The sequence below is a fragment of the Podarcis cretensis genome, assembly GCF_951804945.1.
Source record: "Podarcis cretensis genome assembly, chromosome: 14".
In the NCBI taxonomy this organism is placed as follows: Eukaryota; Metazoa; Chordata; class Lepidosauria; order Squamata; family Lacertidae; genus Podarcis; species Podarcis cretensis.
The window spans coordinates 26,314,698-26,341,720 of record NC_137183.1 but is presented as its reverse complement, the minus strand read 5'-3'; the positions used below and the strand labels follow the sequence as shown (position 1 = coordinate 26,341,720).

The 27,023-nt window shown below is 45.7% G+C and overlaps 2 protein-coding genes across 4 annotated transcripts; one reads left to right on the top strand and one right to left on the bottom strand.

Annotated features, from left to right (window-relative positions):
- The first annotated feature begins 1,762 nt into the window (after window positions 1-1,762).
- Window positions 1,763-18,201, top strand: KBTBD13 (kelch repeat and BTB domain containing 13). Of its 3 annotated transcripts, none has more exons than XM_079954334.1 (2): window positions 1,763-5,191; window positions 18,156-18,201. In XM_079954334.1, exon 1 carries the CDS (start codon window positions 2,207-2,209, stop codon window positions 3,566-3,568), a length of 1,362 nt encoding a protein of 453 aa, XP_079810460.1. In that variant the 5' UTR covers window positions 1,763-2,206; the 3' UTR covers window positions 3,569-5,191; window positions 18,156-18,201. The 3 variants fall into 3 exon arrangements, with proteins under 3 accessions (XP_079810460.1, XP_079810459.1, XP_079810458.1); XM_079954333.1 differs by lacking the exon at window positions 18,156-18,201 and adding an exon at window positions 9,637-9,741; XM_079954332.1 differs by lacking the exon at window positions 18,156-18,201 and adding an exon at window positions 6,806-7,110 and having other exon boundaries at window positions 2,077-5,191.
- UBAP1L (ubiquitin associated protein 1 like) lies at window positions 7,507-25,860 on the bottom strand. Its single transcript, XM_079954331.1, has 6 exons — window positions 25,796-25,860; window positions 21,767-21,921; window positions 18,127-18,918; window positions 14,472-14,681; window positions 9,771-9,869; window positions 7,507-9,012 (listed from the first exon to the last, which is right to left on the bottom strand). The coding sequence occupies exons 2-6, from the start codon at window positions 21,896-21,898 to the stop codon at window positions 8,878-8,880; spliced, it is 1,368 nt and encodes a 455-aa protein (XP_079810457.1). The 5' UTR covers window positions 21,899-21,921; window positions 25,796-25,860; the 3' UTR covers window positions 7,507-8,877.
- Window positions 25,861-27,023: the final 1,163 nt, after the last annotated feature.

Below are 27,023 nucleotides of genomic sequence, written 5' to 3'. Positions count from 1 at the left end.
ACTAAGTGCCTACTACTCAGAAGAAAGCCACACTGATTTCAGTGGGCCTTACTCCCAGGTAAGGGTGTGTGGGGCTATAGTGGTTTATCTAGGCAGCCAGGGCTCCTCCGGATGACAATATCTTTTTGCACCAGGTCAGTGAGAACCACTTGCTTTTTGAAAATTCTCCTATATATACAGAACTCCCTGTGTGCCTTTGTGGACTGTATCTGTAGGTTTCCCCCTCTGTGTCAAATAACTGCGGTCTAATATGTGTTGTTTACTTTTCATAATACATGGAAGATGGATCTCCCTCAGGAGGTTCTCTCCTCTAAGCAGAGGTTGGATGGACGTCTGCCATGGATGCTTTAGCTGAGCTTCCTACATCGCAGGGGGTTGCACTCGAAAGATGACCTTTGGGGTCCCCTCCCGCTCCACGATTCTATGTTTTTTCCCCCCAGCTTCAACAATATTTCATTATGTTGCCATAACTGTATTCTGTATAGATTTTAAAAATTATAAACAAAACACGTCCTATTTACATGCAAAAGATTTAAATACAGTGGTACCTTGGGCTAAGAACTTAATTCGTTCTGGAGGTCCGTTCTTAACCTGAAACTGTTCTTAACCTGAGGTACCACTTTAGCTAATGGGGCCTCCCGCTGCCGCTGTGGCGCCGCCGTGCGATTTCTGTTCTCATCCTGAAGCAAAGTTCTTAACCCGAGGTACTATTTCTGGGTTAGCGGAGTCTGTAAACTGAAGCATCTGTAACCTGAAGCATCTGTAACCTGAGGTGCCACTGTGGCTACCTTTCTGCCAGTAGGCTGTGGGGGCATGGACATAGCCAAGAAAGCCAAGTTAGGGGGCAGGCTTTCATTAGGGGGGGTAGAACGTCCAATTTGTATCGATTTTTACTTATGGGGGGCAACTGCCCCCCTGCCCCCATGGTGGCACCACAGGAAGGAATCAAGGTCGGAAGGGGCCCACGGTCAGAAAAAGGTTGGGAAACACTGGTCTTGGAATTTCAATGACAGTTAGTGGCTCTCCAGAGTTTCAGGCAAAACGCTTCCCAGTCCAGGTCAACTTGGAGGTTTTCTCCCACTGTGCCCTGGAACCTTTGGGGCTTCTTGCACAGAGTGATGGATTGCTTCTACCTGCCCATGATGCAATGGGTATCTGCATACCCAGTCCTAGCTGGAGAAGCTAGGGACTGAAACAGCGATCTTCTGCATGCAAAGCGGTTGCGATCTTCTGCATGCAAAGCTGCCATGGAGCTATGGCCATTTCCAAAGAGCTGCATGTCCATCCTTCCTCACTGAGCCAATATTTTGCACTCGGCCCTCGATGTTGAACTCTGAAGTGAGGGATGAATGAATTGGTTTCATTTTTTTCCAGTATAAAATTTAGTTCTGTTCATTCCTGCAATGATTTGCATTTTTTAAAAATGCTCATGAAAATTCATTGGCCTTGAATTTTTAATAATTAAGCACATTTTTGCATGCAATTCTGCCTAGATCAATGTAGTTTTTTGTATGCTATCTTTCACTGATATGTGCATTTTATGCATACTTTCCCTTAGGTTTTTTTTGCACACATTGCTTCGCTGGAGAGCAGCATTGCAAAATTCGGAGAAACAAGATGTTTGAAGGATGGCTTTGAAACAGCCAATGCATTGTTTCAGAAAATGTGAATTAGGCTGGTTTGCCTCTTAATGTGAATGTAACTGAACTTCTCCCCACAACCCTACTTAGAGTTCTCGTTAACCCCCTCAAAAAAGAAAACTACTCCAGGTAGATTCTACAAGCCTGTTGCCTGCCTTCTCTAGACCCTGTGAATGCCACCTCCCTTCAGACTGCATTCACCTTGAATTGGAAGTGACCTCCAGTGATCTGTGTAGTTTCAACACCTCTCCCTCCCCCCCCCCCCAAAGCCACTCCTTTGCATTGGAGTGGAGCAAATGCTGTAGCCCTTACTTTGGAAAGACCTGGGGGGTCCTCATGTTGCTGGCAGCCTCGGTCACATGAACCACAGCTATCTTTAGAAGAGGGTATTTATATGACAGAGTTTGCAGCTTCTTAGCTACTCAGACAGATACAGGAAGATAGAAATCACACACCCACCGTGACATATATGAAGAGCCCTCTGATCTCTGCAGAGCACTTGCCGACAATGGACTAGGCAGTGCAAGAGCTCCCGTGGTGACAAGGGGGTAAGCCTTGGCTGGGCCATGCAGCCCCCGCTGGACGAAAGGGTACGGATCCAGGTGGAAGAGGAGTTTTTCTCGGTGGACAAGGCTCTCCTGGTGGAGAACAGTGAATACTTCCGGGCGCTCTTCCAATCCGGCATGAGAGAGAGCACCCAGAAGGAGATCCAGATCAGAGATCTGAGCGCCACAGGCTTCGCTGTCATGCTGAAAGTCCTGGAAGGGGAGCACCCAATCCTGAGCTGTGAGGAGAACCTCAGGGCAGTAGAGTGTGCCTCGTTCCTGCAGGTCAAGACCCTGGCCAAGTACTTGATGTCCTCCATCAATACAGACAATTGCATTCTGCTCTACCAGGCAGCCGCCATCTTTGGCCTCTTGGATCTCTTCCATTGTGCCGCACTGTACATACGAGACAGTTACTCGGACCTGGAGGAGTACCTTGACTGCCTCTCTCCAGACCTTCTGGATTATGTGGAGTCCATCATCCCCAGCACGTTTGTGGCGGTAGGGGCTCACACGCCCACCTTTGAGTTCTTGGAGGACCTCTCAAGAACTGTTTGCTACCTAGACGAGGAAGGTAACACCTGGAGGACACTTTCCTGCTTACCACTGACAGCCAGCACGTTCCTAGCCGGCATAGCCACCTTGGATAACAAGATTTACATTGTGGGCGGGGTCTACGGTTACAACAAAGACATTGTGAACCGGAGTTTTTGCTACGACCCAATGGCCAACGTCTGGAGCGAGTTCCCCGGGCCCCAGCAGCTGCGCTACGACTTCACTCTGACAGCCCAAGAGAACAGCCTCTACGCCATAGGTGGGGAGTTTGGGAAGGCCGCCCTGAAGTCAGTGGAGAAGTTTGACATCTCCACCAACACCTGGAGATTTGTTTCTGACCTCCCCCAGCCAACCACAGCGGTGCCCTGCGCCCAAGCAATGGGGCGCATCTTCGTCTGCTTGTGGAAGCCTCTCGACACCACCATGATCTACGAGTACAAGCCTCAGAAGGACGAGTGGCATCCCATCTCCACCCTCAACAGGCCTCAGAGCTACGGCCACTGCATGGTGGCTCACCGGGACAACCTCTACATTGTGCGGAACGGGCCTTTCGACGACTTCCTGCGCTGCATGATGGATTGCTTCAACCTGACCACAATGCAGTGGACATCTCTACCGGGGCAGTACGTGAACAGCAAAGGGGCCCTCTTCACGGCTGTCATCAAAGGGGACACAGTCTACACAGTCAACAAGATGCTCACTCTGATGTATACCATAGAGGGGAACACATGGAAATCCAAAAAGCAGAAAGCTGGTTTTCCAAGGGCTGGTTCTTTGCAAACCTTCCTCCTCAGGCTTCCAAAGAAAGACCACAGCATCGCAACTTAGAGAGCTAGTCTCTGCTAGATGAATTTCTCAGGGACCCACATTGCCTTCCTTCTATGCCAGACGTCCCGCAACACCGCCAAATTTAAACCCAAAGGTTGTGACATCACCCCAGCTTTCAGTCGACACTCTCTGCAGCTTCTGGGCCAGCAACATTTCAAGGCAGGAACCTCAGGGCTAGCTTGCACCAGAACCCACTGTAATGCAGCTGTCTGCTCTTCCAATTGCAGCTGGGCTTGTGGTTCCATGGGCCTCGAGCAATATGGTTTCCGCAGACTTATTTGTCATACCAAACTGGGCCAAGTAGGGGGGGGCAGCAAGTGGCAACCAGCAAGCAGGAGGAGCCAGTCACTGGCAGGAAGCCAGCGACGCTAGGAGGAGATTTATGCACTGAGGGGGAGGAGCCTACTGTGGGGTACAGAGCTTCCCATTGGTCATGTTCATTTTGGCCTACACCCAGCTGAGTGGCGGAATCTACCTCTAACCAAGCAAGCTGGCAGTACATCACACCATTCAAAGTTGGAATTAGCTTTCTTAGCACAAACACGACTGAGTGCCGGGCCTAATAATCAGAGCAGCTTATCTCCGGTAGGTCTTTACCCCATGAATCAGTTCCTGAGACTGAAAGTTTCCCGCCTCCCCAGAGCCATCTAAGTCGCTTTCTATCCAGGGCTTTCCCCAAGCAATCAGAGACCGCACCTGCATGCAGCCAATCTCTCATTTGCCCTTTTCATGCCTCTCCTGGTTCTGGGAGCAGCAGGAAGGGGAGACACCCATGACACTTCACTAGCTTGACTTATCTCTGCCTCCTGGCCTCCCTCCTCCCACCCTCCTGCTTCATCTTCTGCCTCTGATTCTGGACTCTCCCAGTTCACTAAACCCTGTTACCTCTTCAGCTTCTGACACCTCCTCCTCCCAGGCTTTTCCCTCTTCTCCCTCTGACCACTCATCATTGTCCCACCAACACTCCCCAGTCTCTGAGCCTTCTTGCCTTGGTGTGTGTGTGTGTGTGTGTGTGTGTGTGTATTTCCCCAGTTGGTTTCTCCATTCGTCTGCGCCAACCAGTCCATGACACTACCATTGTTTTTGCCCATCTTGATGAGTCTCATAGGAAGTCAGGCCATTACCTATGTGATTCACCATTGTCTACACTGCTTGGGAGCCGCTCTCCAGGGTTCTAGAATGGAGGTTTTTCCAAGCCCTACCTGAAGATACCAGGGATTGAACCGAGGACCTCCTGCATGCAAAGCAGGTGGTTGACCACTGAGCTGTAGCCTCACCGTCCCCCCCCCCCCCCGGACATAGGAAGCTGCCTTATACAGACCACTGGACCATCTACCTCAGTATTGCTGGCACCTCTCCAGGGTTCCAGAATGCTCTTCAGTCTTTCCCAGCCCTGCCTGGAGATACTGCTGGAGAATAAACCTGGGACTTCCTGCATGCAAAGCAGGTGCTCTGTCACGGAGCCACAGGCCTTCCCCTTCTCTTCTGCTGAAGGTGAAAAAGGATTAGGTGGTGCTCTCTAATTCTCAGAGTGAAAAGCTGCTGACATTAACACGCACAGCTTTTAGAAGAAGGGTGTTTCAGGCATCCCAAACTGGAGCACTGGAAATGTAGACGTTAAAGGTCAGTAACTGAACTACATTTTGAGAATGTCTTTTTTTTTAATTGACCACAATCAGAGACAGTTAAACATGCTTAAGTCCCATTGAACTCATTGGTACTTAAGACAAGACCCATCTCTGATAACTTTCAAGAATACAGAGCATTGATTTGGTTTGACTTTTAACCTGAGATGGAAGCCATTGATCCCAATTGTCTTTCTTTCTTTTTCTTTGAACGAGCTCTGGTTTTTAATTTGTTAATTGTTCAGTTTTGCTTGGTGTTTTTATTTTGCATACCACTTTGAAGGCACTTTGTCAGGGCCCAAAGGCCCTGACAAACCTCTTTTTATAAAGAAATACAAAAATAGTTCAACCCCAAATGAAGTATTGCCCTGTGCAGAGTGTTGTGGGTTTCTCCAGGGTTATGCCAGTAATATCTATACCCTGCGATGAAGTTGTGTTTCTAAGTTTTATATGCCCCACAATTCAGTCTGTGGCAGGCTTTAAGTGGTTAGGAAATTAATAGCTTCATAATAAAGCACAGACTAACTCAGATTCAAGGTTGAGCATACGGAGAAAACCTTTTTCGTTTGCATCCAAAAGTTTTGGACTCAATCCAGAGAGTGCCGTTTTAACAAGCATCATTAATTATGCCCAGCCCCCAAAGACGCAGTTAAGCCCAGACCATCAAGCCTTTGCAAACATCTCCCTGCTGATATGCATCTCTTCAAATAAGAGGAGGAAGAACAGTTTGAGCTGAGCCACAGCTATGGAGCACCAGGCATTTTCCTTGATGGACTGTGATTGAAGCCAGACTTGCTGTAAAAAAGAAAAGAAAAAAAGCCCCACATGCAATTCATGACTGTTTTTGGTAACGACTGCTGATCTGACTCCAGCTTGCCAGTGTTGTTCATGTTATGTTCTGTATGTTTATAGAAGCCTTCAGGCCCTTGACTAGGCTAACTTTAAGGTCATATTATTTATGCCACAAAAATGAACAGGCTTGATTGACAGCAGAAGTGGCTCACCAGGTGGGGCGGAGCCGCTATGCTAGCCTGGCGGCAGGTGGATTGCTCTTGCTGACGGTTAGGGAAAGCAGAAGGCAGCAGGGAGGTCAGGGAGGTGCAAACTCAGTGGCTGTATAACTCTGCTGGTGTGTTTCCACCCCACCGACCTTCCCACCATCTCCCCTACTCTCTCGCCATAGCAACAGTGACCCACCAGCAGGGAGGCTAGTGGAGCAGCTCCACCCCACCCAATGAGCTGCTTCTGATCATCACTGTACTGTAGTGATTAGAGTGTTGGGCAAAGGCCTGGGGTATACCTGGGTTCAAATCCCCGCTCAGCCACAACATCTCTCACCCTTACCTACCTCACAGGGTTGTTTGTGAGGAAAAGATGCCAAGAGGAAGAACCATGTACACTGCCTTAAGCTCCTTGGAAGGAAAGGTGGGATGGTAATGTAGCAAACAAATAATGATTCCGTGTCTGCCTGGCCACCCTGGGAATTCGTAGTTCTGCAGCACGGAGACAGAGATGAACAGAGCATTCTCTACATTCTCATGGGAAGCTGCTTTAGACTGCCCTTGGTTTAACTACTAAATATTGAAGGTGCGTCTCTACCCCCTTCGTTCAGCCCGGACACTGAGGTCCAGCTCCAAGTGCCTTATGGCAGTTCCCTCACTGACAGAAGTAAAGTTACAGGGAACCAGGCACAGAGCCTTCTCGGTAGTGGCACCTGCCCTGTGGAAGGCCCTCCCATCAGGGTGTCAAGGAGATAAACAACTACTTGACTTTCTGAAGACATCTCAAGGCAGCCTTGTACAGGGAAGTTTTTTTATGTTTGATTACGTTTTTATATGTGTTGGGACAACCCAGATGGGTGGGAGTACAAATAATAAAATTATTTCTTCTTCTTCTTCGGTGCTGCAGTATGAAAACCTGGCAAAAACTCTAGCTCTGAACCAGAGATTGGTAGGTCGGAAGGCCAGAGTAGGTGGAGCCAGAGTCAATGAGAGGCAGAGCCAGGACCAATGAGAGGCAAGGCCAACTTATTCCCATCCTCTCTTCCTGCTGAGTTCTACAAGGGCAAAACTGGGGCAACGGAGGAAGCTGACAGGCAGGTGGGGTTGGCTGAGGACAGACTGTGCATTGTGGGGCAGGGCCCCCATTTGCCACAGAGGAGCAATCTCCGCTGCTCTGAACATTGTCAGCCTTGTAATACAGCTTGTAAGCAATGGGACGGCAACGTGTCAGGAAGGAGGTTGGTAAATATTAAGTATTGCCCTGGGCTTTCATCCATCTCTCCCTGAAATAAGAGCACAAACACACCAGCTATTGGGAACGTGCCATTTTATTTGAGAGAAATATGCTGTACCTATGAACCTCAAAGGATGTTTGTTTTCTTCTGTTACATTCAGCTGACTATCATATTTGTTTCCCCTTTCTCCTTTAATAAGAGACACAAATACTTTTTTTATTATTTGGCTGGAAGACAAACAGGTATCACTTCGCTGTATCTCAAGGAAAGACAATTGGGCATTCACGGTGGCAGGAAAAAATAAAGAATTACTTGATTGGAAACAGTCTTGGTTTCTTATTTCAAAGAAGGAGTTGACGCTCAGCCGTAATAAGCTGAAGACTCTGAGCCCCGCAGTAAATTATGAAGTTGCATTCCCTACCTTGGAAATGCAGGTATTGTGGTTTGGGATGCGTGTATGTGTTGGAGGATTGTACAGTGGGAGGCTCTCAGCTTCACTCAGCCCACTTTTCAGAGAACTCTTAGGTCTGTACAGTCTTTGATGGAGTCCATTAAAAATCCAGTTCATCATTGAAATAAGTCAGGGCATTGGCCAGGAAATGGGAGCATGGGTATGCCCAAATGACCTGTTTATTGAGCATTCACCTGATTTGCTGGCACAAAGCTTACACAGGCTACATCCAGCCTTTATTATGCATTTGTTCTTACTTGTTTCCAGGGTGGTTTTGTGGCAATGAACATTCATCCTGAATCCATGATGAATTGCTTGCAGGGTATTTATGCACCTTCCCATTTATCATTCACCCATCTTGCACTTTTCAATGCATCTCTCTCCCCCCAGCCCCTTTTTCCTAACTTTTCTTTCTTTTTAAGTGGGTTTGTTGTTACAGGTTAACACATGCAAATCCATTTTTATTGCACAAATCTAGACCTCCCAAAGTGCACTGCAAAATGCTGGCAACCTGGAGGCACCCGTAGGCTACAGGAACATCTTAAGTCGCGCTGTGGATCTGTTTGCAGACAGGTGCAGGTTATGCAGAAGAAGTTTGTGTTAAAATGTTGGTCTTTCACAAGCCCGAGCAGAGCGTGCGATGCAACTAGAAGCGATTTCCTTGCAGTGACTTTTAGACGCTCTGCCTCCTGACTAGCATTTGCTACCACAACATGGTCACTAACTTAAATGCCTTTTGAAAAGAGAGGGTTAGAAGAATTCAGAGGTGGCTATTAAAGATGACGGCATATAGAGCCTCACCATCCGGAGCCAGTATACTTCACAGTACCAGCTGCCAGTAAAAAGCAATGGGTGAGCCCTGCTTGTGCACTTGATCCAATGGGATTTTGGCTGTCCCAGCTGGGTTCTGACATTCAAAGCTTTCTCTGAATCACATGTCGTGGGGCTTATGGCATGTTCTGCCCTTTCTCAGTATGGAAAAAGGCCCGCTTGCCGCTCACTGGGTCCTTGTCATGAGCTCCTCAAGCGCCTTGTCTCTGTGGTTCTCGCACAGCAAGAGGACTTCTTTGATGTCTGCTTGCTGGAAGCCCATGTCGTTGAACTGGACCAGGAGGTGAAGGAATTCTGCTGCCTGCAAAGAGAAGCAGAGTGAAAAGTCAGGGATCGGGGGGGGGGGGGCAAACAGTGCACGTCCCACAACTGCTTCACTCAGGACAAAAGCAACTGAAGACAAACAGGCCTGGTGAAGGGGCTTCAATGTTCAGATGGATGCTTGAACAAGGCAAGCAACTCCCCTTTGCCCCTGCGATTGAGAGGGCTGGGACCATGCAACGTCAGCACCCCCTGCGGCGTATGACGTCAGCATGCCGTGGAACATCCTTGCACACCCACTGTGGAATTTTGAGGGGGCTCAGCCCCCTCCCTGAAAATTTGGGGAGCCCCTGCCCCTCCAGACACCTCCCCCAGGTGGTGCCCCTGAAACATGGAGTATATGCCTGCAGAGGTCCAGCCCCATACATTTTGGAACCTGAGGAAAACCAAAAAACGGCACACCCCCTGCTGGGGAAGAAGGGGTGAGTAGAGATCTACATCAGGAAAAATGTTGAGGGGATAAAGATCTACATTTGGAACAATGGGTTTTTTCTTCTTCTTCTTGATTTCACTGTTTTACCTTTCTTAAACAGCTTTGAGGGTTCTTGTTTTTTGCTATCAAGCGGTGTATAAAGAAATAAAATAGATTTTTGCTTATTTTTAGCTTATACAGCCCCAAGCAGCTCAATGCCAGGGTTATGAGAGGAAACTGCCAAGCCATTTATACCCCCTACTCAGTCCCTGCACCCAGCAGGAGGCCCTGCGGCTGAATCACAAAAAAAGGCTGGGTGCTCTGACCTTTTCTGAATTCTGGAACATCTCCATGGCTTCTTCGACCTGAGCCTCCTCGTACCCCTGCTTCAGAAGTTTGTCGCAGGCACTGAGGTAACTGAGGAACTGTTGGGGGAAGGCAAAGGGGAAGTTAGCTAGCTAGCACACCATCCGGAATCAGGGCTATTACTTATTGTATTTGTATCCCACCTAAGTTGCTCGAGGGGGCATACATAGTTCTCCCCCTCCTCATTTAATCCACCCTGTGAGGTAGGTTAGGCTGAAAGGCAGTGACTGGCCGATTTGCATGGCCGAGTGGAGGATTTGAACTCTGACCTCCCAGGTCCTTGTCTGACACTCTAACCCAGGCTTCCTCAAACTCGGCCCTCCAGATGTTTTTGAGACTACAATTCCCATCATCCCTGACTACTGGTCCTGCTAGCTAGGGATCATGGGAGTTGTAGGCCAAAAACATCTTGAGGGCGAAGTTTGAGGAAGCCTGCTCTAAGCACTACACCACACAGTCTCTCTATCTACCCACTCACCCTTCTTTGTAGATAGGGATGGGTGAACCTGTCAGTTTTGTTTTCTCTCTGTTTCTCATTTTCCCAGTCTTAAGTTCCGTTCTTTCCAAGGAAGGAGAGTACCACCACATCCTATTCTCTCGCTTTTTTGAAAACAAGCCTCTGTGTTCTGCTCTTCTCTCCCACCCACTACAACCCTGGTCACAATCGGTTGCATCCAATGCTAGCACTACTCGAGGTAGACCCACTGAAATTAATAAACAAGACCAGCTTAGGCCTATCAATTTCATTGGGTCAGCAATGAGTAGAAATAAGCTGCATGCAACCCTGTGTGTCCCCCGCTCCCTATCTTCTAAAATGGGTTATTAGTCTGATTCAGAAATAACTGGCAAGAAAAATAATGCAGCTGCCCATGTGTTAAGTTCATAACTTTACGATTAACTAAAGATGGAAGATGAAAGTATTATTATTATTATTATTATTATTATTATTATTATTATTAGAATTTATATACCGCCTTATACCCGGGGGCAGTGCTTTTTTCTTAAAAAATGTTTAGGGGTACTCTCATTTCGTCTGAGACTCAGGAAACACCATGACAGGAAATGAGGAAATGAGGCCACCATCGGGGGTAGCAACAGATCTGACGATTCACCGTGCTAGAGAAGAAGCTATATATATATATATATATATATATATATATATATGAGAAGAAACAGGAGAAGAAACTAACAATTATATATATATATATATATATATATATATATATATATATATATATATATGTTAGTTTCTTCTCCTGTTAGATTCACAAAATGTTTAGGGGTATGCATCCCCCCAGAAAAAAAAACACTGCTCAGGGGGTCTCAGGGTGGTTCACAGAATAAAATCAAGATATAAAACCACAAAACACATAATAAAAACAAAAACAACAAACGTACAAAAGAAACTTTTGTATGTACAAAACATACAAAATGTACAAAACGTACAAAAGAAACTTTTTTTGAAAAGAACCTTTCCAAGGTAGAAGAAACCTGGAGAAATCTACATCATCAACCTTGCAAGAATTCTCTCATCCTATCCTGAAATGCACGAAGACCACATTGAATCAGACCCTCTGATCTTTTCATTTCAAGGATCCTGTCAAGGTGATCTAGAGCCACTGATGGACATCAGGTGATGCCATTCCTGACCCATTCAGATCTGGGGCAGCCTCAAACATCCTGCATGCTAGGAGGTTATGCAAGGATGGGGCCAGAGATCTGCCTGGGACACTCTGAGAAGGGCACTCCGACACTCCAAAGGGACAATCTATTTTTGGCTTCCCCCATTGTTTTTGGAGTGCTGACAGGACAATTCCCAGTGGCACCCCTCCTAAATGCCTCACATGCTATTCATTCCCAGTGCACAAACACACACGGGGGAATCAGCAATCCCTGGAAAAAAGGCTAATACTGAGCATTAGCTTGCAACAACAACCACAACAAACACACCCCGATTTCATCTGCAGGCAAACAGCATCCTTCTGTAAGCCTGAAGATGGCACAGATGGCTAGAGGACTGAGTGATGGGCATGAAAGGCTGGGATTCAAAATCTGCCCTTAGCCACAGACTCACTGAGAGGGCCTTGGCAACACCACAGAGCTTCACTGTGGCAAAATGGAAAGAACCACCACCTCTTTCTCAGGAGATTAGGCAAGGACTAATATGGATTGGAGGGCCTTGTGCAAATTAAAATGACTGATGTGTTAATAATTTATTGCAGACTTCAATGAACTTCAGGCAGGGGCTAATATAGCCCTCCAAGTCTCTCTCAGACTCTCCAAGTGTCCCTAATTTCCAGGGAGAGTCCCAGATTTACAGAAGCCATCCCCAGTTTCTGATTTGATCCCAGAATGTCTTGTTTTTCCTTAAAAAGGTAAAGGTACCCCTGCCCGTATGGGCCAGTCGTGACTGACTCTAGGGTTGTGCGCTCATCTCACTTAAGAGGCCGGGAGCCGGCGCCGTCCGAAGACACTTCCGGGTCACGTGGCCAGCATGACGAAGCTGCACTGGTGAGCCAGCACCAGTGCCGCACACGAAAATGCTGTTTACTTTCCCGCTATAAAGCTATTTATCTACTTGCACTTAGAGGTGCTTTTGAACTGCTAGGTGGGCAGGAGCTGGGACCGAATGATGGGAGCTCACCCCGCCGCGGGGATTCGAACCGCCAACCTTACAATCAGCAAGTCCTAGGCACTGAGGTTTTACCCACAGTGCCACCCGCGTCCCTTAGGATGTTTTTCCTTAGGATGTCCCTATTATCATTGGAGAAATGTTGGAGGGTATGGAGTTCTGTGACACCCCCCCCCCCAGCCAAGGAGCTAAGTAACTATACAGTGGTACCTCAGGTTAAGAACTTAATTCGTTCCGGAGGTCCATTCTTAACCTGAAACTGTTCTTAACCTGAGGTACCACTTTAGCTAATGGCTAATTAGCTGCAGTGGCGTGATTTCTGTTGTCATCCTGAAGCAAAGTTCTTAACCCGAGGCATTATTTCTGGATTAGCGGAGTCTGTAACCTGAAGCGTCTGTAACCCAAGGTACCACTGTACAACCTTTGTGTGTAGAAACTAGCCAATTGTACAAATGTAAAGTTTACAGTCATTGCTCCACTCACTTTTCTCTCTTCCCTGCCCCTCCCCCCCTTATGCCCGCCAACATTCCTGGCCTGGAAATAGGGACATTCTATTCCGCATCAGTATCACTGCTTGAGCATTTCTTCCTGGTCAAGTACAAAAGTTATTAGAAGAAAACACACAAAGCTGCAGCATTTTAAGCCCAGAAATCTTTGAATTTATGTATTGCATTTAGAGAAACCTGGGGGGAAAGAATACCCCAAATCAATATATAGAATCATAGAATCATAGAGTTGGAAGAGACCACAAGGGCCATCGAGTCCAACCCCCTGCCAAGCAGGAAACACCATCAGAGCACTCCTGACATGTGGTTGTCAAGCCTCTGCTTAAAGACCTCCAAAGAAGGAGACTCCACCACACTCCTTGGCAGCAAATTCCACTGTCGAACAGCTCTTACTGTCAGGAAGTTCTTCCTAATGATAGCAATGATACTGATGTAACAACAACAACAACATTTTTTTTATTTATATGCCGCCCATTTGACTGGGTTGCCCCAGCCACTCTGGGTGGCTCCCAACAAAATATTAAAACACCAGTCATTTAAAACTTCCCTGAACAGGGAATAGAAGGCCCCTATTTTCATCTCAGGGATGGTGGAGGGTGTGCACCTCTGACATGCAGCTTCTGGAAGGCTTCCTGGAAGTAAATGTGCCCCTGCCTGCAAAAGATCCACCCACTCTGGTCTACAATGACTGACAGCAGCACCCTCAGACAGGGGTCTTTCTCACTCCTTTCTGGAGTTGCTTGAGATTGAACTGGGATTTTTAGTTGCTGCTGCTGCTGCTGCTGCTGTTGGCCCTTAACAGCAGAACACGGGGGGGGGGGCTAGGGTTAGGGTTCATAATTAAAAACAGATAAAAAAATATTTCAGTCACAGGAAAAGGTGGGCTCTGAAAACATCTGAGGTCCTCCGTCGAGGGTCTTCTGCTGGCCCCCTCACTGCAAGAAGCAAAGTTGCAGGGAACCAGGCAGAAGGCCTTCTCATTATAGTGGCGCCCTCCCTGTGGAACGTCCTCCCATCACATGCCAAGGAAATTAAGAACTACACAACTTTTAGAAGACATATGAAGGCAGCCCTGTATCAGGAAGTTTTTAATGCTTTATGTTTTACTATGTTTTTATATATGCCGTGGATTATGCATTTCCTGTAGGAAGGCAATGTGTGGTTTCCTGGCGTTTATGTACGAGGTGATGCATTTTCTTTTTATAGGCTTTCCCAGTCCCCTCACATTTAGTGCAATGGCTTTTAAGCTAGCCATTTTGTATGTCTATTTTATAAGATGATTCCCTTCCAACCCGTCTGCATTGCCCTGTGTCCCTCACCTTCTATTGTCTATCCAACCTAGTGCATTGTATTTCTGCTGACCTTAACACTCAAGTGAGTCTGTAGGGAAGAAGGTGGTATTTGGGGCCTAAGTCATGTCTATGAGCTGTGCTCCTGAGCTGTTGCCTCATGATTCGCGCTCACTGCATTCACAAACAAGGTGTTTCCTGGTGTTCAAAAGAAAGGAACCAGCCTCCACTGACCTGACCCAAGCTTTGTCTCCCAGTCTTCTGCAGAGCAAGGATCGCCCGGCGGATCGGATAACCCAAAGCTAAAACGGGCTCAATGAGGTCGCGCTCCTCTTGGCTGAGCGCTGAGAGCAGGTCAGCTGTTGAGTCAGGATGAGTTCTGTGGGAACCACAAAGCTGCTGCACTCCAGGAGGGGGTGGAAGGCAGGAATAAGGGCTCAGGGACTGGGAGGGGGGAGAGAGAATAAAAATAAACATAGATCATAATGCTGGTTAATTTACAGACATCATTATGAGAAATTCTGTACTCGTCAAGGCTTTAAAAAGGGTTCTCTCTCCCCCCCCCCCGGGAAGATGTACAGGGTTTGTGGGTGCTCAAAAGCATGGCCTGGAGTCATTAAATTAAATTTAGTCAGACCACAGAAGATGCCTGGAAAATTCCCCTACTTGGAACAACCCCCCTTTTGGTTTTCTGATTTTAGACATCCTGTTTTAATCATCTGAAGTTTATTTCAAAATGTGAGTGACCCTTCCTTGGATGGGAACTATTATTATGTTTCCAGGGAGATGACAAAGGTTGATTTGACAACAATGGAGACTGGAAATGCGTTTACATTCGAAAGCAAAAAATTAAACCTGCATCTGAAATGGATGTGCTCAAAGTGCTTTGTTGAGACACTTCTGTCCAGTTTTTAAACTGGAGTCAAAACACTGGCGGGGTTGTTTCATGCTAGGACCAGTTCAAAGACTGGTGTTTCTTTCCAACACTTCTCCGGACATGGTAGCCTGAGTGGTGCTGAAGTTGAGCAGCTCCACCACCAGGGCTGAGAAACCATTTTGGGCCTGAGGGAGCAGCCTTCTGAGGGCCACATATGAAAGGTGGGTGGAGGCAGAGGCAAAAGTGGGCAGAGCAATGGGTGAGATTCTTACCTCCCTACAGTAGGCTGTATTCCAGCCACACAAAAGCCAGAGGTTTCTACACCATCTCTCCATCTTCCAACCAAGTAAGTTGGAAAGTGCATCGCAGTTCAATGCAACGGTACAGTTCTGTGAAGTTCCTCTACATCTGAAACGACTGATTCAGACCAGTTTAACTCTCAAAGCTATCTCCCGAAGGAACGTGAAAAGTCATGCCAATGCCAATTAAAATTGGGAACACCAAAAGAGAGAGAGAGAGAGAGAGCTCATCCTATAGACAATAGAGTGTAGTTCTCAGGGTCCCAAAGCCATGGCAGTTCTACTGATGGTTAATGCAGATGGGAGTCCAAATTAAAACCCGGCATAAAAACCTAAGAAAAGCAGTGCTGGATCAGACCAAGGACCCACCTAGTCCAGCATTCTGTTCTCACAGTGGCCACCCAGTTGCCTCTGGGAAACCAGAAACAGGATCCAGGTGCCACAGCAATTCTCCCCACTCATGACTCACAGCAACAGGCATTCAGAGGCCTTACTTGCCATATGTCTGGGTTTCCCTGGACATTTTGCCGATTCAGCAAAAACCTGCCTAGACAGCACAATCCCGGATGTGTCTGGGAAAACCGGATGTATGGCAGCCCCATCTTTTACAGCAGCTGGTCACTAAGCAGGGAGCCACTCTCAAGGGTTGGACCCCAGAGCTTCCTGTCACCACTGCTGCTTCCTTCTAAGAAGTATTTTCTTAGAAACAATCCCTTACACGTAGGTTGAATTGGGCCAGGCACGCAAGGACAGCAAGGTCAATGGGGAAAGGAGGCGGGTGGCTGCTCACAGCCTGATCTTCTTTCCAAGAGGCAGTCGCTGAAAGACGTCAGCAAGGCTGGAGCCTCCTTGCAGCCTCGGGGCTTATCTCCTTTGATGGATTTAGGGACAGCTAGGTGACACGCTGAGAAAGAAGGACAACAGCTCAGCAAGAGAGACTCAACAGGTGTTCTGGTGAAGAAATGCATGTCCTCACATAGGGTGTCAACCGGCCCCTTGCTAGTGACATTAAGAACCAGGCAGCTGCATGAAAGACCACTGCCTTCTCTACAGTGCTCAGATTGGCAGAGGGGGCCCTCTTTGTAGTTTCACTGCCCCCAGAAGCTTGGGGGGGTGACCTAGAAGAGGGCATTGTCTATGGCAGGTCCTCACTTGGGGATCTCCCCCCCCCCCCAGAAGTGCAACTGGAACCTTCATTATACAGCTTCCAATGAATGCTGAAGACACTTCTTTTTATCCTGGCTTCTGACACTTGAGATGTATATTTTTAGGACCACCTTGAGGCCAATTGAGGAAGGTGCCATCCCCTCGCCTCGCTGAAGCCTCCCTTATCTTTCAGGGGCTTTCAGCGGCAACCACAAATCAGCACCGATGGCGGGTCCCAGTGATATCTTTCTAGATCTCATGGAGCTCTTGCAAGATCTCGTGGAGTGCAAAAGATCTGGCAAGGTCTCACCAGAAGATGATGCTGAGTCCATGCTTGCTTTGTGCTTTGGGCAGACAAGGTCTGGAGAATCTTTTTTCATCCCAGGGGCCTTGTTCCATTCTAGGCAACCTTTTGAGGGCCACATGCATGTGGTGGCCGGGGCTAGAGGCAAAAATTAGCAGAGCAACAAATTAAACTTTACTTTTTGTACAGTAGGTTGGCTGCTACACACGCTCTTGAGGTTCCCGACTCCTGCTCTAAACTTTTTCAAATATGGAATCTGCCTCTAGCCCAAGCATGCATTTTGGGTCCTACCTTCAGTCAAGCTGCAACTCAGCAGTGAGTCCTTACTCAGGGAAGCCATATTTGGGGGCCAGATCCTTTATGCATGACCATCACTTAATGATTGCAAACCTGAGTGGCAACTGGGTGTCAAGTAAACCACAACAGATCACAATTCCAGAGAGGCTTTCCTTAGGTTCTTGCACCACCTCAGAAGCAAAGCTTTGCAGTGGGGTTACTCTGCTGCCAGGAAAATCAATATTTGTGCATTTTAGGCTTCACTCTGGCCAATTTGCAAATTTTTTCTTTTTTGTGTGCATAATTTAATTGTCACAGAAAAGGGGAGCTGCTGGTGTCCTGTACAAGAGCTTCCCACTTTGCCATCACTTACTTGTGCCCAGAATTTGCCACCTGCAGCAAGACCTTTTTAGCTCAGCTGGGTAAGCAAGCCAGCTGATTTTCAACACGTTTCCATGTTCAATTTTTTAAAACTCAAAAAGTCTAAAATCCTGGAATTAGGGATTGTAGAGAAAGATGTTTTGGCTGATATTTAAACATGAATGTATCAAATTCATACTTCCTGTCAAAATCTGAGAACCAAAACACAGTCATCTATGAAAATTTGCATTTATCTGAATTTTGCAAAATAGTTATCCAATCACCACATATTTTGTGGGGAGGGGGATAAAAATGAACATGCTAGTGAAAAGGAAGGACAGAAATATTACCGAAAAGTGCTTGAAAAAATGTATATATCACTCAAAACTGCAAGCAAAAATGTGTTTGTTAAGAGAAACACACTAAAACACACTAAAATTATGAAGAATTTTCAGGATGATTTTTCTTTAAGATTAGGATATTGCTGTATGGATGTGGATAGCAGAATTCAGGACTGGAAAAGTGAGAAACTGACAGAACTGAAATTGTCTGATCCTTCTAGCCCTGCCTGCAATTTTAGATTGTGAAATGGAGTGGGGAAAGAAGCAGAGAAAAGTGATTTCTTACTGCAATTGTGGGCTTGTGCTTTTGGATAGGAGGGACAACCCCCGCTGCAGTCAGTGGCCTTGGGCTACAGCAAGGAGTCGTCGGTGGCGTTGGGGCGAGAGTTCCCAGCAGAGACACATCAGAGGTAGGTCCATATCTCAGGTTCCGGCTGCTCCGGGAGCGCTGATGGAGGGAGAAAGCTCTGGACGCCAAGGTGGGTTCCGTTGCCGTCTGGTTCCCCGGGAGCATGAAAGCTGTGAGCTTCTTCCTGGCTCCTTCAAACTCATGCTTCACGTTGTTAAATAAAAACATAGATTGCCTCTGCTTGACTAGAGGAGGCTTTTGGCCGATGCTCTCTGAAGGGGTGGCCAACAGCACCGGGGAGGTCTTTGGTCTACATTGGGGAAGACTCAGGAAACGAGGCAAAGTGCCGGGAACACGCTTGGAGTCAGAGAAGGGCTTTTCTTCACCGTCGCTTTCGACAGAGGAAGACAAGGGAGACTCCTCACCTTCGGAGCACCCTTGCTCTTCCAAGCACCCATCCTTGCTCACCTTCTTAGCCAGCCTGCTCTTGTTCACAGTGCAGCTGAACTTCTCCGCTGCAGCACACAGGTTGGCACACCGTCGAATGGGTACTGCAGCAGTCAGTTTGCGGCCTGCTGCCTCTGGGAAGGTTTCTTTCGAGTCCAGCAGCAGCAGCCAGCAAGGCGGAGCCGTTGGGACGACGTCAGTGGTCACTTCGTACCAGGGGGTGTCTTGCCGAGAGGCAGAGTCTACCCAATACAGCACCTTCTTCTCCAGCGAGAAATCGTGCTGTGGAAACAGAAGGAGAGACAGCATTTTCTTGGCCTTGGGTTGTAGCTGGAGTAACCAAATGAGCGAAGGCTGGACTTGAGAGCTAAATCACAAACCAGATGAGGTCACCACCCACAGGACCACCCACTCCCAAGATCTGACTTTGCTAAGAACTTCAAAAAGAACTCTGCTGGGTCAAATCAAAGCCCTTTTAGTCCAGGGATGCAGAACTTGTGGCCCAGCAAATGTTCCTGGATTCCACCTCACGTCACCCGTCATCATGGCCCAATGGTCAAGGATGATGGGAGCTGTGGTCCAGCAATATTTGAAAGGCCACAGGCTCCCCATCCCTGACCCAGTCCAACATTTTATTTTCAACAATGGCTAGCTGGAGGTTTAAGAGCCTTACAGGAAGGCCATGGAGGAACTATTGTCAAATGAAATCGTGAGCAGGGTCTAAATAACAAGCAAGGGAAGGAGAAAAAAATAAATGATTGTAATCTAAGTTATAATACAATAGAAAATAAATGTAGATACTGTAAAGGAATACAATAGGAACATCACAAACGTAAGGGTGCAAAGTCAAAGTGTAATAAATTGTTATACTGAAAGTGAATTGAATAATGTCAATTTTTGTGTAAAAAACTAATAAAAATTCATATATATTAAAAAAGGAAGGCCAAGGAAGCAACATCTGCACTTTTTTCAGCACCTTCTAAGGAAAACATTTTTGTTTGGGCAACTGTCCAGATATGTAGAATGTTGACATGTATTTTAATCTGTTTTTAAAGTTCCTCCTTGATTTTAATTTTTTTTTCAATGTTTTAGAGAATTGTTTTTAGCTGTTTCTTACTGATTAGTTCATTGTTTTATTCTTTTTGTAAACTGCTTTGAGGTGTTTTGTTTTTTACAGTCAAGTGGCACATAAATTTTGTGAAATAAATAAATAAAACAAGAATGCGTGCAGCCTTAGGATGAAAGTTGTTTCTCAACATATTTGTGTGTTTCAAAATACGACTTATGTGGAGTGAAAGCAGACGTGTGTCAAGGTGGTTTCTTAGAACTGTTTCATCCTCTCCTCAAAAACTTGAATATAATAGCAGAAGATCTACTAAGAAGACTCCCAAAAGCACAAATCTTCCAGAGCACAATGATGCTCCCTACTGGCAGGAATAAACTGGACACAGGGCTTGACAGGCGATGGAGGAAGGTTGCTTTAGCTTTTCAAACCCAAGTTTCCAGGCGACTAAAAGGTCATCTCCATACAATGTTTAAAACCCCCTGGCAATTTTTGTAACCTAGGAGATATTGTAAACATTGCACTCTGGGTCTATGCTACAAAGACTGTTATGAAAATACACTTCAAAAAAGCCTGTGGAAAGTTAATTTGTCATGGATTTGATTTGCATATATTGCAAGGGAGCAGGAGAGATGTGCTTCACTGACACTCATTAGGCAATTTCTTTTTTTCCAGCTAGCTAATGTACTTCAAGGACTAATTCAGATGTAACACTGAACCATGACTTGGTGTTATAAGAACGAACCTTTAATGGCATTGCCAGGGCTGGATTTAGGTTTGATGAGGCCCTAAGTTACTGAAGGTACTGGGGCCCTTTTTATGTCCAGCTGTCCTTTGTCAAGAACAAATTGTCGCTGTTTTTGTGTTGAATATATGCTATATGGTAATTGATGGACCTATTAGATATCTAAAGCCATTTGCCCATGTTGCCATGCAACCAGTCCTTGCAGAATGTAGGTACCCTATATATAGAAATGAGCAAACCAGTGATATTTTAGGGAGCAGGCTAGCAGGCAGGGCCCATTACTTACATCGTAGGAGCCTACACAACACAAAACACTGTTTTATTTTATTTGTTTTTTATCTATATTTTGGAAATCTACATCCAGGTTTTTTTCTTTATTTTTTTGGGGGGCCCCCAAGAGAGTGGGGCCCTAAGCTATAGCTTGTTTAGCTTATACGTAAATCCGGCACTGGGCAGTGCTGTTCCTCCACTGCTGGAGTTAGGGTGCCCTGCATACCAACTGCTGGAAATCATAAGTGGAGAGGCATTGCTGTGAGAACAGAATGCTGGACTCGATGAGTCTCCCTGGGCCTGATCCACCAGCCAGCCTCTTCTTATAATGTTAAAGGGAGCCCCTGGACACTCCTTCCTCCACCTCCTCCCCCGCCTAGATTTGAGGCAGCCCATCATTTGTGGCTTAGTCCAAACTATGGCTTGTGTTTGCCCTGCGAATGACAAATTGGAAACCAGCCCCAAACTGTGAGTCCCAATCCTGGTTGGATTAGGGCAGGGTTAAGCCCTGTGTTCGCCAGGTTTGGGCAAAAAGGTGAATCACACTTTGCTTCAGAGCAGCAAAAAGTGAGGAATAAGAGAAGGAGGAACATGCTGCTCAGAAGCTCCTTGAATGCTTATTACTGTGGTGTGATTCTGGCATTATAAGAGCCTAGAAAGCTGCCTTTTACCAGCTTGGACTATCAATCCATTGAGCTGCGTATTATGAACATTTTCTGGCAGCAACTCTCCAGGAGTCCTCAAACAGGAATCCCTCCCAGACATACCTGGAAATGCTGGGGATTGAACTGGACTTCCCTGAACTATGGTGTCAGGTTAAAGGCTTTCAACATCAGCAAAATGTTCTTCCCAGGGGTAGGAATGTACATATAAAAAGCCTGTGGAGCCTAGGTGTTATTCTAATTAATAAATTTCTAGACCTTAAGAATACTAAACTAGAAAATGGAAATGGCTAAAGAGTCAGTAACATGAAAGAATCAACTTTTTCCCAAAAAACAAAACATAAAAAATCCCCTTTAATATCCAGATTTGGAAGAGATTTATTTATTTACCATTGCACACATCAGGACCTCCGTGCAATCGGGCATCTCAAACTCAGGCGCTGACACAAAGTTTGCCTCTTCCGTGGAGTCGTCTGCAACGCTTACGGTCACTCTGAAAGGTATATCTTGCAGGCAATTCATGGCTCCCCTTGTTACATTACACTCTAGTAAAAAAATAAGAAGATTGATTGGACTTAGTTACTCCTTCTGCTTCAGCTCCTCCTCAGGGTCTGGGGCTGATCTCAGAAGTGGGGAACCTCCAGCTCACAGGCCTAAGCCCAACATGTGTCCATTTGGCTAGTGAGACCATTGCTTCCAAGCCACACATATAGGATGCCAGGTCAGGTGGGAGGCAGGCAAAGACATGGCTCCAAAGAATCAGAAGCTTAAAATAAGCTCCCAATTGGTCCTTTGCAAGTGAGGCTTGCGGATGCTGATTGGCACTGACAGCGAGCCCCAATGGAATCGGCTGCACTGGGGAGTCCTGCATCAGGAACGTCCTCCTGCAGCCAATGAGAAACAGTGCTTTGCAAGGTTGGCTATGCAAGCACCAATGGCCAGCTGATCACAGGTGCTTACAAAGCCCTGTGCTTTTGATTTCAAACCATGGGGGCAAAGGAAAATAGGTCATTGTGACATTGGGGGGGTTGGCGGGTGTCTGAGCTGTCGCATTTCAGATTGCAGGTCACGGTTTACATGACGGAAGGCTCCTCCACAGCAAATAAAATAGAGATCCCTGCAATAAGAAAACTAGGATGTTGGGGGGAAAGTGCAAGACTACCCTTTTACCTAACAGGCTACTTTTCAACATGGAAGGAACACATTTCGGTACAGAGCATTTCATTATGAGTGTTCACCTGCAGTTTGAAGCGGCGTAGCCCCACTGCAGGTGAGGTCAGTTTGTTCCTATTTAACTCACTTTCTTATTTATCTAAAATGTTATGTCCTTCCCTTTGCAACAACAACTTCTTACTTTAATAAATGGTGGTTTGTGCGAGTAGTCCCAAGGTAAAAGGAAGTAGAGTGGGCAATATTATTGGTTTTTTATATCAAAAGCCTTTATGGCAGAAGTTCGGAACTTTTTCCCATTGAGTGCTGTGTTATATCAGATAAGATATACCGGTACTCTGCGGGGCGGGGCAGGGAGACACAAGCTGGAAGCAGGTGACGCAAGAGCAGCTAGCCTCCTATTCTCAAGATCCTCACCATCTCACTTTAAAAGGACTGATGCCTTTTGAAAGCCAGATCTGCAGCTTCAAAAGCTCCTTCTTGCTCTCTGGGACACATTTTGAAAACTGCACTATGTCCACCTCTCACGAAGAACAGCTCAAGATTGAATGGCAGCATAAAATACACAAACTCTTCTCCTGCTTGATAGGATTGGCTTTGCGTAGGCAGCAGGAAGCTTGGATTTTGCAGAACTTCTCATCAGCCAGTGTGGGCAACTTCTGATCAACAACCTATGAAATTTAGATGCCTGAGTACACCCAATAAACAATGTTATTTTACCCACTTTGCACCCTCCATTTCTTAACTGATCCTGGTGAAGATTTGTTAGCAATCCCCTTTGCCTCCTCCTAATTTCTATGTGCTCCTTCAAAAGAGTGAAGCTCCTCTATGGACTTTTTTTTTTTTTTTTTTTAAATGCCACTCAGCTATAAATTGGTGTTTCTAATCTCAACAGGATTTATTGCTGGGTGGCTAATGCAAAGCCTGTGTCTCCTGGTGCTGGAGTGGAGAAGCCAGATGGGCACTTCCTAGCTCTGCCATGCTGCACATGTCTTTTTGCTAATACATTCCACATGCAGCATATCTGGAAGCCAACCCAGGGCTCAGACCATCTGCTGAGATAATGCGAATGACGCTTTTCACATAAGCCACAACGTACACAAATGTCAGAGGGAGGTGGGCGGGGGGAAGAAGCAAGGAGTAAACGCGATCAATGATGAGAATGATTTATCGTTCCGATTTCCTCTGCTGGCTCTGTGACTTATTCCTAGTTTTAGCTACATGTTTTATATCAGTTAGGTAGCTTAATTATATTATTTCACATAAACTGGCACTGGAGATTATGGCTCTGGATCAGACAATTGGGATGGTAATTAGAAGAAATAATGGCAAATTAGAGACTTAGGCCACCCATTTTCTATGCTTTCATAAGATACACAAACAGGCTAGCAGTGCATCACTGCTCCTGTGCATTAAGAACAGCCATTGTGAAGGGGGAAGTTTTGTAGCTTCAATTTCACCTGACCTCATCTGTCTTCATCCTGGATAAAGGATCAGGTGGTCCTGGTCTAATCACAGGGCCCCAGAATAACTTACTGTTATGGTTTGAGGGGGGTCAGTCTGGATGAGACCCTGAATTCCTTCCAAACTTCGAATTTTGTGTATGTGGGGTGGATACTACAAGATGAAACCTGTCAAGCCAGTTCTTCTGGCTTTGGCTAGCCAGTTAAGTTCCACTAGTTACATGTCTAAAGAAGTTGCTATAAAGGCAACCCGGTGGGGGGTCTATCCTTAGCCCACCTGGCTGGATGCAACCTCATTCAAGGTGAACTAAAGGCCAAGGGGAGGCTGCGTATGAGAGAGCTGTGTGTTTCTTGGCTGATGCTGGAGACACAAAGATATGTCTGACTCTGTGCTGGACTTGGGGTTCCCCTGGAAACCTAATGGGGAAGCAAATCTGTTGGGGCATTCATATTGCGAGCCACTCTATCCTGTGCTCAGGCTGTATATATCTGTAAATAAAGCCAGATATCCTAAAGACACCAGTCCCTGAATAAGCAGAGGAACCTTGGAGTCTCCCACTGCTCGGAGACTGTAGTGCACAACAATACTATTCTGTTTCCAATTATTTCCACTGCCACATAATTGTTGATCTTAAGGCGAAAGACACTTTACAACTGTACCTGTAGCAATTCAAGGAACAAAGGCATATAGTCCAAACCAGGTTCCCAGATGCCTAGAGGCACGTCAAATCATATGAATGCAAGTGATCGAGGGAGAGAATATACTTGGGGTTGTGTCCAATGTTGTGCATATGGAGTTCTGCTCACACAACAGGATTTCCCCTTATCCTTCTCTCCTGATTAGAGGGTCATAAGGGAGAAGAGGGAGGAGTTCCATTGTGCAAGTGGAAGTTTGTTATGCAAGCAGAATGATAGCGCTGGATAAAACTCTTAGGCACGGTGCCCCTTTTAGAAACAAACAAGTGGCATTTCGCTTAATCCGGAAACTAGCAACCACCCTATAAGATATCTAGAGAGGCAGTGCTTTTTTTGGGGGGGGGGCACATACCCTAAACATTTTGTGAATTTCTGTACTTTTGTCCATTTACTGTATTTATTTTTCTAGATTTGAACTATAAAATAGTGATTTTTTTGTGTCAAAATGAAAGTACCCCTAAATATTTTTTTTTAGGAAAAAAGGCACTGTCTAGAGGATACTAGGATAGAGCAAGTTGGTATCAAACAAGTGGAAACTATTAGATAGGGACTCAACAAGGCATCCTCTTTTCTGTGCTAATTTAAATTAAGAAGTAAACATTATGACAGCATTATAAAAACACCACCATGATCTGGGGGTAGGGGGAGAGGACTGAGAAACTTGCAACTAGGGATCACTAGTTTTCGTCAAAATCCACCAGGCAAGAGAAGTTAACATGCGCTCCAGCACTATCTAGCAAGACTATAACAGATAACAAAAGGGTAGAAAAATAGCAAAGAATTTATAGGTAGAATACTAGGCCACTGAAAGTTATCAAGCAGGTGTATCAAAAAGCTTTTCACCAAGCAAAACATGTTGTATCTCATAGTGTGGTATGAGCGAGCATTGTGGAGAAACAAATCACACCTACAAGAAAGTAAGGCCATAGCTTTACATATAGAGGCTTGAGTATTTACTTCATTGCGCAGGACTTTGACATTTTATAATGAAAGCAATAACTAACTCAAATTCATTTTTCTACATCTTGAGGGATATCTTTCCATTTCATACCATTCAGTGCCTGCCTTTCCTTTGCAAATTTAAGCTTACCTTAAGAAGAAACCAACTAGCTGCTTGTGATGCAGAATAGAGGCACCTTGTCAGCTCTTTGTCCCATACTTGGAAACTTAAGTGCCTACAAAGGAGGTCAGGTGAATGCCTGGCTCCCTTTTCTAAAGCTACTGATTAGAGCAGCTTAAGGGGTTAGCTTGCATCATCAAGTCTTCCAAAAGAGTAAGAAGCCTAGCCACTCGTGTGAAAGCAGCGCCAATTTTTATGAATCGGTTTGAGGTCTTACTAGTCTCAAGCTACTAATTAAATGGAGTTACTTTGGAATGTTACTCTGTCTGGTAAATAAAATAAAAAATAAGGCAGAGATAATGTTAATAAAAGGGCGAGTTTTTATATTTAGCAAAATGGTATTTCCTAGTAATTATTGTACTGTGTTCAAGGTGCTGGAACTGGTGTAAAAAACCACTATTGCTTGGGACCAGGATACATGAAAGACCACCTCAGTCCCTACATAGCCAACTAGTCAGTGTTCTGCAAGACTGTCCAGTCCATTCTGCGTGATGGTGGCACCTATCCTTCGGAATTCCCTACTACTGCGTATCAAGACAGGCACCTTGTCTCTTGGCTTTTTGGCACTTGCTAAAGAAGTTCTCTTTCAACAAGCCTTCTAAATTCTTTATCCTGGTTGGTATCTGTTCTGGATCTGAACTGATTTTGGGCATGTTCTTGTTTCAAACTTTTCTTTTTAAATTCCCTATATATGCAATTGTTGTAAGTGTGTGTGTGTATGAGAATGACATTATACTGCAAGTTGCTTTGCGAAGCAATTCCTAAATGAAAATAGCAATAGTAATCAGTCTTCCTACACCAGCCACTGTTGCCTGACACTGTCTATTACCAAAGGACAGTATCAAACTCCAAAAGCTTGCATTGACCTTTTAAGTTGGGAAGAAAACCATTTATTTAAAAATGACAGCTACAAAGAGTTTGAAATGTTCTTTATTTTTTTAAAGTACAAATAAAATTCAACTGAGTTTTTATTACTTTCTACTACAAATAATTATTGACAATGTTTCACATTGCATTAGGGTCTTCCCTCCCCTAATCACAGGCACTTATGCAACTTTGTTTTAAAGCACAAAAGAATAAAGAAAAATGTCCCTCAAATTTTATGTAACATTTTGGTAGATATTTTTGTAACAAGCTGCTAATTTTAGTATCGGAGGTCAAGTTACAATGAAATGTTTGGAAAAGGCTGTTTTCTTTC